Source organism: Myodes glareolus, chromosome 9 (assembly GCF_982192425.1).
Source record: "Myodes glareolus chromosome 9, mMyoGla1.1, whole genome shotgun sequence".
NCBI lineage: Eukaryota > Metazoa > Chordata > Mammalia > Rodentia > Cricetidae > Myodes > Myodes glareolus.
Genome location: NC_142034.1, coordinates 62,126,804 through 62,139,508, shown reverse-complemented (window position 1 = coordinate 62,139,508; position 12,705 = coordinate 62,126,804). Strand labels below are relative to the sequence as shown.

Sequence of the window (12,705 nt, the reverse complement as noted above, 5' to 3'; positions counted from 1 at the left end):
GTGGTGGGGTGTGCCCTCGAAGGAGATTGTGGGCCCTACTCTCTCACCCTTCCCACTTGTCTCCTGGCCAGATGAACGGTGTTGCCTGAGATTATGGTTACCGACTGCCATACACCAAAACCAATAGGCTAACTTCTCCTAGACTGAAACCTCAAAAGCTAAACCATAATAAGGCACTCATCTTAATAAGTTGATTATCTTAGGGATTTGTTATAGTGACAGATAGCTGACCAACATAGCCCAATGACTCTTTTTGTAAGCATTATATAATAGTAAATAATATACATTCACCCATTGAGGGACATTTTGGTTGCTTCCCACTTTCGATCATTATGAATAAGCTACTAAAAATATGTATATGAGTTTTTGGATGGATTTAACATTTTTTGTTAAACCAGGAGTGTATTATTGGGCCATGTAATGTATTGTTTAGTTTAGTATAGTTTGTAAGAAACCACTGAAGTGTCCTTCACTGTAAATTAGGTTCCCACTAACAATGAGTTGCTGTTGTTTGCACACTGATGGCTACTTTTGTAAACTGACACAGTCTAGAATCACCTGAGAGTCTTATTGAGGGATTAGCCAGCCCAGGGGAGCAAGTTTTGAGGGCGTTGTTTTGATTATGTTGCAGCCTAAAAGTGGGCTGCTGCATTCTCATGTAGGCAGACTTTTCTTTCCCACCCGCCAGTTACTAAATAACTGACACAGAGACTTAATATAAATTATAAATGCTTGGCCAGTAGCTCAGGCTTGTCACTAGCTAATTCTTATAACTTAAATTAACCCCTTTATATTAATCTATATTCTGCTATGTAGTGTTACCTCTGTTTCCTCTCCGTGTCTGACTGGCAACTCCTCTGACTCCGCCCTTCTTCTTCCTAGTGTCCTTAGTCTGGTTCTCCCACCTAACCTTATCTTGTCCAGCTATTGGCCAGTGTTTCTTTTTTAAACCAGTCATAGTGACATATATTCACACAGTGTAAAGGAATATTCCACATTCTCAGGAGTTGAGTATAAGTAAGTACAGAGCGATGCTGAACACACATAGGTACACGTGCATTTATTCTTGCTGTTCGGGACTGTGAATATGACCAGCTGTCCTAAGTTCCTTCCTCAGCTTCCCCACAAGGATGGACTGTAACCCAGAGTTGTGAGCAGAATAAGCCTCAGTGTGTTTTATCACAAGAAAGTAAGATATATGTCCTCATCAGCATTTGGCGTTTTTCACTGATTGTCCCTAGTGACCTATTTCTTTTAGCTGAGCCACACCTGTTAAAGGTTCCTTGAGCAGGGACCTCATGTTCAAACACATGGTACTGTGGTAGGCATTTTACCTTTAAACCATAGCACTCCACCTCTGGCCCCTGTAGGCTCAAGCTGGCTTATAATGCAATAATGCTTTCGATTTATTCTCTGAAGTCCCCATAGTCTTACTGTTCAAAGGTTCAAAATGGCAAACTCATAACTTTGAGCCTCTGTTTTAAAAAAAAATGTTACACCCAGCATACAAAGGCGCTGAGTAAACATTTCTATTCTAAAATGAAGGAATTGGGGGCAGGGCACAGCAAGGAAAGACATGATCCAAAGATCCAAAAGCCTGTAGCTTTGTGTCTTATATCTGGAGTTTGTGATGGCATCCTTGGGTAGCCCCCACCTCTTCAAATCTGTTGTGGGGGATATGGGGGGATATGTAGCCGCTCTCCTAGCCCACATTCCTGATGTTTACAACATCCTGGAATTTCCACAACTTTTGGACTTAGGCTTCACTTTCACAGCTTCACTCACAGCCTCTTCAGGAGCTCCACGGAGGGAATTCGAGCAACTTTCTGGTCTCTCACTACAAGCCTTCATGATCCCTGCTTTCTTGCATTTTGCATGTCTGCAAAACCAGCACCACTTGGATGATGATAAGTACTTAGAGCTTAAGATGTAGCCTGGCTTCCTGGGTCCTCAAAAGCCTTGGCCTTCATAGCTAAACCTGCCCAAACACTTCCCTAGGAAGCCATTTCTCACCAAGGTACCCTGAAGGCTCTTGGCAGGTACTCTCAAATGAAGTTTGTATTATGTCCTAGAGCTCTCGGTTGGTGAGATCAGGTTCCTCCCTTTTTGTGTCCGCACAAAGCCAGAAGCTTCTTCTTCATGTCACTGATCTTGGTCTTAAACAACTATGTCCCCCTTGTGTGTTTCCTCCCTGTCCTGAAAGTTACCTCCTTTCCTCTCCACTTTTTACTCACTATAAATCTGGGTAAATGCAGTGAGGCGTAGCTATGCAGCAGTCTGAGTGCTGTGCTCTCTTGAAATATCCCCCCAAATTAGTTCATACATTTTGAATTCAGTTTTACTCAAATTTTCAGGACTCGGGCAGAATGCAGCCAGATTCTTTGCCAGGATGGAACACTAATGGTTTCTAGCCCAGGTCCTGACAGAGTCCATGTTCCCCTCTGAAATAGTTCACTGTCTGCATTTCTTTTGATATTGGTCATCTAAACATTCATTAAAGTAAAATCACCCACTAGTCACTGACTGGATTCTAGAGCTTCTCATTAGCCTGCAAAATCTTCCACATTTCTTCCACAAACCAGTTGCAAAAGGTTTATCACAGCAGCAGTACCAGTTTTCTCTACTAGTCACCTTGATCAGATATCTAAAAGAACTGAGGGCAAGGGTTTACCATAACCCTTGCTCATGTCAGGAAGGCATGGTGGTTGGGGGTGTTGACCTCAATGCAGGAACTTCCAGCTAGTTACATGGCAGTGTCAGATGGGAAGCAGAGGTAGACTCAGGCTAGAACTAGGACCAGGCGATGGACTATAAACAATAGTGGACCAGTCTCGCCCTTGGCTATACACAGGTGCTTTCGTGAGCCAAGCTCTGAAGTCCTGTATCTGAACAACATATTTTTTTAATCAAGAAGCAAATAGTTAGATATAGTTGTCTAAATAACATCTCATGTAGACCTATGTCTGGTATTTGGGGACTGTTACCAATATTCATAGACTTTGGTTTTTCTTTTCTGCTGAATGTTTAAGACCATGAATGTGGTCAAAATCTATCTATCTATCTATCTATCTATCTATCTATCTATCTATCTATCTATTTTTTTGGACTGTCAAGGCTAGTTGAGGATCTAGTCCTCAGGGGTCACTTGGGCTTGAGAGGAACCTCTGGCCCCTCTAACCTTTCTTTTACCAGTTGTTCTGTATTTGTGAGGATAAGTTTTGGCTCGACCGACTGTGGCTTCCCTTGAAAGCAGTGAGGAAACTTCCTCCGTGTTGATCCTCCTCTTTGTAGACTTGATGCTGGATATAGTACAGAGACATCCCTGAACAAGAGAGCTTCCCTCTGCAGTTACGGAACATTTCAGGGGATGGCTTACAGTCCCCTGGGACCTCAGTGACCTTGGAATGCAAGGAGAAACTATTCTTCTTTTTAGTCCCTCTGACCACATTAGTATAGCCTCCAAGTCTGGTTATTGAACAGCCAGAAGATGAGTTATGCCAGTCTGCTACTTTTAATTACTGTATAATATTTCAATATTAAACTAATAACTAAATAAACTTAGACTAGACATACACATTTTAGCCAGTAGTTCTGATTGTTGATCTTTGAAAATTTAAAAACCATATATATCATCTCTAAGTTTCATCCTTTATGTACCTTAAATCACTTACTCAGACCTTCAAAATTTGTGTAAACTTTCTAGTTTTCCATTCTGGAAACATCCTCCCATTTTAGTTTTCATATTTAAATTCATCTTTAGTAAAACAATTTCCATTATTACATCCTTCTACCATTTTATTTTATTTACTGTTCCTCTTTCTGAATACCACAAGACATAATGGCATTAAGAAGTGAATTTCATATATGTTGTAAGAAATTACTCCCAGATGGGAAGGAGGAGCTAAGCAATGTGTGTCCCCTCCGATAAGGTCCTAAAGATAAATCAAAGTTCAGTTTCATCAGAGTTCACCCTAGGGAGCTGTTGAGTTTGTTGGACTGACTTACTGACAATCGGTGAAGGGCTACTGTCAGGAGGGTGGGTACTCTAAAGCAGTCACACTGTAAAGTCTTTGCCCATGTATAATGTCGGAGATCTCAACTAGAGTTTTCTGGGTGTGTTGAGAGTCAAGGAGAAGTGAATGAGGTCGAATACAATGATTAGGGACAAAAGTCTGCTGTTGGCATAGACTTGGATAAGAAATGAATTCTGGTCGGGCATGGTGTCACATGCCTTTTAATCCTAACATTGGGGAGACAGAAGCAGGTGGATCTTGGTGAGTTTGAGGCCAGCCTGGCCTACTTAGAGAGAAGGCCAGCCAGGGGCACATAGAGAGACCCTATCTGAAAACAAGACAAAAAAGCCACACGGATTCTGGGACAGAAATACAGATGAGATACTTAACTGACTGTTCAGTTTGTCCCAAAGGTATGGGAGGTTGGAGTTAGGAAAACCTGAGAGAAAGAGTTCTCAGACATGTACATAAAATATTATAGGTTCAGACCAAAGCAAAAGGAAAGGAACAGCTTAGGAACACTTCTAAAACTGTTGATAGGATTCACCAGTTGGTCGGTTGCAGAAAGAAAAGAGGAGGGAGATTTTAAATATGATTTGAAGGCAGGCCCTTAGGCAGAATTGAGAGAATTACAGAGCTACAGAAAGCCTTAGGAAAAAAAGGCAATGTAATTTTACAAAGAAAAAAAGAATAGATGTGGCAAATATTTGCGTTTTATGTTTCACAGCATACTGGGTATATTTCATAAATAAGCGTTGGTTTGCTGTTAAATTCGGAGTGGTTTATACAAGGCACAAGTAAATAATTATAAGGAGAACAGACTAAACCTTGGCAGCAAAAGGAAGGAAAAGCAACAAATGACTAAAGGTGGAAAGAGAATGGGGGAAGGAAGGAAGAGGAGCCTCATTTATGTGATATTTGAGGAATGGCAGATACTGTTGTGATAATCCTAGATCTGCAGGTTTGCCTGTTGAATGGACACAGTTACTCTGAAACATTAGTGACCTTCCAGTCTTTAGCATGGCCCTCTCCAAGATGACTTCATTCCAGAAGATTGGTCTTACAAAAACATTTTATTGCTGAGTGGTTGCAATCTTTATTTTATAAGAATAATTAAACCTTTTTTATTGAGTAATTTAGTGTGATGTAAGCAAATTAACTAGATAAGTACAAGTTTTAGTAGTCTGTCAGAGTACTCAATGTCTGAAGAACATAATTTAATATTTTTAGATTTGTTTATTTTATGCTCATGAATGTGCATCACATGAGGGCTTAGTGCTCTGCCTGCAGAAGCTAGAAAAGGGTGTCAGATCCCCCGGAACTGGAGTTACAGATAGTGTGAGCCACCATGCGGATGCTGATAACTGTACCTGGTCCTCTGCAAGAGCAACAAGTGCTCATCAATCTGTCTAGCTCCAATATAATTTAGAGTTAAAGAGCCAGGGTTTCTGTATAGTAACATAGGACTTAGCGGTGACTGCCATTGCTGCCCATTGTCATTGCTGTGTTGAGATTAGCTCCTATTCCCTCTTTTGGCAGCCTGAGTCAGGCTGTACTCCAAGTCTCTTAATACTAGACTGACCAGCCAAGGGTGCATTCTACACCCTCTTCCTACACAGCAGAGAGAGAGAGGAGATGGGTCATATCTGGGATCCTTCCTGATTAGAGATCAGGCTATCACAGTCAGCCCAGACTCCAGAGGTTTGCAATTGTTAAGTAAGTTTAAGTCCAGAGTCTTCATTTCCCTGTTACCCTGTGTGAACTTTAATGTTTTTACCCCTAGATATTATTGGCTTTTCTCTAATTTAGTAAAATGTAATAACTCCTTGAATTTACATTTCTCATAATAATATTCTAAATTCTGTCTCGTTTCCCTGTTTTATGAATCTCTTTAAAATTTGTAGTTATTCCACATCCTTATCCCATTTGTTCTTGTTTCTCTATGACTATAAAGGAGGACACCAATTCTGTTTTCTATTCTTTTCCTTCCTTCCTTCCTTCCTTCCTTCCTTCCTTCCTTCCTTCCTTCCTTCCTCCCTCCCTCCCTTCCTCCCTCCCTCCCTCCCTCCCTCCCTCTCTCCGTTCCCTCTTGCTCTTTCTCCTCCTCCTTCTTTTTGTTGTTGTTGGTTTTTTCGATACGGGGTTTCTCTGTGTTGCCGTGGCTGTCCTGGAACTCACTTTGTGGACCAGTGTAACCTTGGACTCAGATTCGGCCTGTCTCTGCCTTCCATTCCAGTTCTGTTTTCTAATTCTTTGTGAGAATCCTCCCTTTCCCCGCCTGCTCTTCCTCATTGAAGATAAAATACAGGGCCTCAGATATACCAGACACGTGTGTTACAACTCAGCTATATTTCCAGCCCCTCTTCCTACCTCAAAGTTGCCCTCAGGTAAAATATGTCATTGGGAAATGTAAATAAACTTGTATTTTACTTAGTTTCCAACATTATCTGTGTATCAGTATTAAGCTGAAAGTTATAGAGAACCTAATTCAGAGTGACCTATAGGAACCATGTAACTCAGCTGCTGTAACTGAAAGAACATCAATAGGCCAAGCTCCAATGTTGATATCATGCCATTAAGAATTTGGTTTTCTTCTTTCTGTACCGCAGACAAAGTTTCACCCTCCTCACAAGATGGCAGAGTGGTTGCCAACCATTCCCACATCATGTACCTTTTTCCTGATGGTTAGTGATATTTACCAGCCTGCCCCTGCATCCCTTAAAAAAATCTTTTTTTCTAATATTTATAGATCTTTTTAAAATTTTTATATAAGAATTTTTTCATATAGTGTATTTTGATCATATGCTTTCCTTTCCCTAGCTGCTCCCAGATCCCTCTAAAAAAAACCCCAACAACAAAAATGGAAATCATAACAGATAAGCAAACAAACAAAAAATCAATAAGACAAAAAATGTTCATGGAAAAAAAAAACATGGAGTTCGTGGTCATGTGGCCTGTCCTGGAAAATGATTGATATGCCCAGTGACATTGCATTGATGAAAACTAGTTTGCTCTTTCCCAACAGATATCAATTGCAAATATTTTCTTGGTTAGGGGTGGGACTTTGTGCCTGCCTCTCCTTCTCAGTGTTGGGATTGTATCTGGTTTGAATCTGTTTGGTATGTATGCTGTCAGTCTGTGTGAGTTCACATGTCTGTCAGTCCTGTTAGAGCTGGAAGTACTGTTTCCTGGGAGTCATCCACCACCTCTGCCTTATAAAATTTTTCCTCTTCCACATAGATCCCTTATCCTTGAGGGGAGGGCTTTGGTAAAAACATCCCATTTGGGCTGAGTGCTCCAGAGTTCCTCACACTCTGCACGTTGTCCAGGTGTGGATCTCTTTGTTAATTACTGTCTGCTACAAGAAGTATCTTCTTTGTTGATGGTTAATCAATTCTCTGCTCTGAGTCCCCACCTAGTATGGCAGCTTTGAATTCCTGGTTGTGTCCATAGATCTTAATTGAGCTATGTGTCTTTCCCTTGAATCACCAATTGTGGTGGAGATAGGACTGTTCTGGATTGCTCAGGCTGAGTCTGCTTTCCTTAATACCCAAGCCCATGGGAAGAGTACAGAACCCCTTCTCAAAACAGAGTAACTACCCAAGGAGAAGAGTTGGATGGGTGGTGATAGCCATACCATCCTCTATGCCATGTTTTGAAAACATTTGAGTTTCATTATAAAAATGATTGCTTTTCTTTTTCTTCATCTTTTGTCTTTAGGGGCTGTTCCAACAACCAAACGGACAGGCATTCCAGCTCCACGGGAACTCTCAGTAACTATCTCAAGAGAGAGGTCTGTGCCACGTGGTCCCTCCAGCTCAAAGAAGTTGGGCTCTAGTCCAACTTCTTCCTGCACCCCCACTCCTACCAAGCACCTGAGGCCCACCTCTACAAAACCTAAGCAAGACCATGAAGGCACAGAGAAGTCTGTGCTCGAGTCCCAGGTTCGGGAACTTCTGGCAGAAGCTAAAACCAAAGACAGTGAAATCAACCGGCTTCGAAGTGAATTAAAAAAATATAAAGAAAGGTGGGCCCTAAGCTCCGAGGATACCAGTGCATCAGACCCAAGCGCAGAGGGAACATCAACCCCAGTAGGTGATGCAGAACCTTTGATAAGAACGCTGGAGGAGAAGAACAAGACCTTTCAGAAAGAACTTGCTGACCTAGAGGAAGAAAACAGGGCCTTGAAGGAGAAACTGACTTACCTTGAGCAGTCACCAAATTCAGAAGGGGCAGCAAGTCACACTGGTGACAGCAGCTGCCCGACATCCATAACCCAAGAGTCCAGTTTCGGAAGCCCAGTCGGAAATGAGTTGTCCAGTGAAGTGGACGAGTATAGAAGAAGCACACATGGAAGTGCACTGCGGACATCGGGGTCTTCAAGCAGTGATGTCACTAAAGCCTCTCTGTCACCAGATGCCTCAGATTTTGAGCATATCACTGCAGACACCCCATCTCGGCCCCTGTCGGCCACCAGCAACTCTTTTAAGGGCTCCAAGTGCTCCCCTACTGGGAGCTCCCCAAACAATGCGAGCGAGTTGTCCTTGGCATCTCTAACTGAGAAGATCCAGAAGATGGAGGAGAATCAGCACAGCACTGCTGAAGAGCTGCAGGCTACTCTGCAGGAGCTGTCAGACCAGCAGCAGATGGTGCAGGAGCTGACAGCCGAGAACGAGAGACTGGTGGATGAGAAGGCCATTTTAGAGACCTCTTTCCACCAGCACCGAGAGAGGGCAGAACAGCTGAGTCAGGAAAACGAGAAACTGATCAACCTTTTACAAGAGCGAGTGAAGAATGAGGAGCCTACTGCCCAAGGAGGAAAAATCCTTGAGCTGGAGCAGAAGTGCACAGATATCCTGGAGAAGAGCCGCTTCGAAAGAGAGAAGCTGCTTAACATTCAGCAGCAGCTGACCTGTAGCCTACGGAAGGTTGAGGAAGAAAACCAAGGAGCTATAGACATGATCAAGCACCTGAAGGAGGAAAACGAGAAACTGAATGGGTTCCTAGAACATGAACGATGTAATAATAGTGTGATGGCCAAAACTTTGGAGGAGTGTAGGGTTACCTTGGAAGGCTTGAAAATGGAGAATGGGTCCTTGAAGGCTCATTTGGAGACGGATAAGCAGAAGGCCGTGGAGGCCAGCAGTACCATGGGGCAGACGGCAAAGAACTTTGAGGTTCAAGAAATGCTGAAAGTGGCCCGAGCTGAGAAAGATCAACTGCAACTGTCTTGCACGGAGCTCAGACAAGAATTACTAAAGGCGAATGGTGAAATTAAGCACATTTCCAGCCTCCTAGCGAAGGTAAGGAGAGGGCTCTCAACTAGTATTTGTTGACATTTCTCTTCAAGACCTTAAAATCATGGAGCAAAGAGAATCAGGTGTTCAGCTGTCCTTGTGAATCCAGCTTTCTAGTTCGAAGATCTATTAGAATTTAGACAGATTGGCACTGGGGACTCCAAAGTGAAAACAGATTTCTGTACAGATAGTTTAAAGTTTAGTGGAAATATAGTGAATTATATCAGATGGTATGATATAGTTGTGGAGACTATCAGTGGTGGAATACGTCTAATTGGTAGACACTTTCATAGCATCCTTGAGGCTTTAGATTTGATTCCTAGCACCACACGAAAATAGGCTAAAATAAAATTTAGAACCATCCTGTATACATTGATTGACTTTTTAATGCATATAATGTTTTCTGAGCATATTCTTCAGCATTGACTTTTTTGAATGTTTTTTAAATGTCAGCTAGGATTTATCAAGTAACTTTTTACTCATAGTCCACTGTTATTGCCATGTGTGTATTATTGGTTGTTTATGTTCTTTCAGGTCTTAGAATATTAAAAGTAATTTTTTCATATCTCTGATTATTTCTTCAGGAAAAATTCCTAGACGTTGACTTAGTGAGTCAAAGAGTATAAACATTTTAAAGATTTCAACACATTTAGCCAGATTGCCCGCCAGAAATAATATGCCAATTTGTTCCCACCAGTTCATGAGAGTACTTGCTTCCTTGAGTCCTTGCCAAAACTTGGTACTAAATTATGTCATTCAAATCTGTTAATCATTTCCTGAAATTATTTTAGCCGAGGGCCCAAGATGAAATAATTGGTCCTGGCTTTCATTTTTAAAATCCTTCTTTGATTTGGCTGGAATGTTATTATGTGATGGTACAAGATTATTGGTGGTGACTGTGTGACGGTCATCTGCCTCACAGTGCTGTCTCCTTGTTCTGTCTTTCCAGCTCTGGAGCCATGACTTGGGGTGTTGCTGGGGAGAGAGGGGAAAAACATCTTCCCGCCTTATTTCTTGGCTGCTGGTGTTCCAAAAGCAGTCTGTGAGCTCCTGGGGAGATTTTTGCCTGTTGCCTGTCTGTTTTAGGACCAGCCAGTTGCAACCCGAGTTCTGTACAGCTGTCTTACAGTCTTGGTGGTAGGCCGTGTAGGTTGTGTCTTTGTTGTAAATCCACAGGTATTTTATTGAAGGAACGGAAGGAAGCATTAGTGGTTATGAGCCAAGTGCTCATTTGAATTATATGTTGTCAAATGAAGCTTTGCATTAAGTCACTTGTAAAGGAAGAATGTTCTCTTTCGTTGTTTAAAGATCAGTCATTAGCTATTCTGTAAAATGTTTAATCTCCTAGATGGACCTTTTTTAAAAAATATTTTTATATTTATTTTATTTGTATGAGTGTTTTGCCTATATGTGCATCACATGTGCCCACAGATGCCAGAAGAAAGCATTAGACCCCCTGGAACTGGGGTTGTGAACTGCCATGTGGATGCTGAGAACAGTGCCTGTGTCCTCTCACGTGCTCTAAACTGCTGAGCTATCGCAGCTCCCCGTGGACCGTCTTGAAGTCTTTCCTTAATCTCTTTCTCTTCTGTCTCTGGCACTTTAATTATCATTACAGTAAATGTAAATATTAAGTAATTTGACATCTTAAATAGCTTATTTTTCTAATAAATGATTAAATTCATTACAGAAGATTTAGTAAACTACAGAAAAGTATAGAAAAGTAAACAGGCGCTGCCTTTAGTCCCACCACCCAGAGGGAAATCCGCCAACATTTTGCTGTATATCTTTTAGACATTTTTCTCAGTTGATGTATATAGGTATACATATAAACCTATGTTGATAAGATTATAATATTTCATCTTTCTGTGTAAAAGAACAGAGTACATGTGGCACACTCCATGAATACAGTGAGCCAGTTAGATTAGTGTTAAAGTTCCACTTGTAACCTGTCCCCCCACCCACACCCCAATAGGGTCTCTCTGTGTAGCTCTGGCTGTCCTGGAACTCACTCTGTAGATGAGGCTGGCCTTGAACTCAGAGATCCGCCTGCTTCTGTCTCCCACGTGCTGTGATTAAAAGCCTGCACCATCACTATCCAGCTTGTTTAAAATAATTTTTATAATTTGTTTTTTCTTCCTGATTTCTTGAGTAAAATTCTTTAGCTTTACCCTACCCTGTTTTGATTTAAAGTTATAATTTTGCTCTTTCGTATAGCTTAGCCAAAGTAAAGGCAATAAAATCGTGTATAAATTTAATCTAGTTGGAGGACAGGGAAAGTATATGTTTTCTGTAGAGCACAATACACAAATGCAAACTTAAAGCTATTTTTAAATAATTAAACCATAATTCACATAGCTCATATATTTACTGATTTTTCTGCCAGCTAGAATTATTATGTCCTGACTGTAGGAGTCTAGCCAGTGTTTAGTTAATAGTCTAAGGGAAAAACATACTCAAGGTGTAACACTACTTACACAGGGTTCCTTTTATAGGTATTAAGACTCCTGCTTTGTGATATTGCACTGCTTTGTGTACAGAGAGTATGGATGTATAAGAGCCATAATACATGTGTATTGCATCAACACTGAAAAAGCAAATCCCAGACCTCTTAAACTTTTGTTGCTTTAACAGATACTTGACACTCAGTAATTCAGAAAAGAAAGGATTGTTTGAGCTGTTAGTTCAAGATGCTGGAAGTCTAAAGTCAAGCAACTGTGTCTGGTGAGGGCTCCATGTGGCTTCTACTCACTGTAGAATGGGAAGAAGAAATTACCTCATGAGAAAGCACGGGTGAGATAGTGAGCAAAGCTGTCACCTTCGGTTTATAACAGTCTCCTGAGCAAAAGAGATCCCATGAGACTGCACACGCATACTCATGAGGGCAGGACCCCTTCCTGATCACTCCTAAAGGGCCTTACCCCCACTATTTATTACTTTTCTCATGACTGTGAAAATGCATAGTAAACACTTAAGAACGGAAGGATTTATTTTGGCTCACAGTTTGTGGGTACTGTCCATTACAAGAGGGGAAACTTGCCAACAGGAGCGTGCGGCTGCCCCCACCCTGGAGCCTGTAAGCAGAGAGGACTGAATGCTGTCGCTCATCTTGGTTTCCCTGTACTTAGGCCTAGACCCCAGCACAGGAGCTGGTGCCATCTGTATCGAGAGTAGGTCTTCCCTCTTCAGTTAAACCTTTCTGGAAACGTCTTCCTAGACACACACCAGATGTGTTTCCATGGTGATTCCAAATCTAGTCAAGTTGACAGTTAAGATTATCCATAACTCCTCCTAATACCAACACCACTGGAAATAAAATTTCAACATGAGTCTGAGTGAAGGCACACCATATCCAAACTGTAGCATGGACTGATAGCTCAGTGTATCCCCACTGC

General features: G+C 41.6%; 1 protein-coding gene across 7 annotated transcripts in view; it reads left to right on the top strand.

Moving 5' to 3' along the window:
* Specc1 (sperm antigen with calponin homology and coiled-coil domains 1) overlaps positions 1-12,705 on the top strand; it is a 261,433-nt gene that overhangs the window by 143,221 nt on the left and 105,507 nt on the right. For all 7 annotated transcript variants that reach the window (XM_048448188.3, XM_048448186.3, XM_048448189.3 and 4 more), the window contains one exon: positions 7,734-9,316. In XM_048448188.3, the coding sequence (XP_048304145.3) occupies positions 7,734-9,316 (1,583 nt within the window). The remainder of the gene's footprint in view (positions 1-7,733; positions 9,317-12,705) is intronic.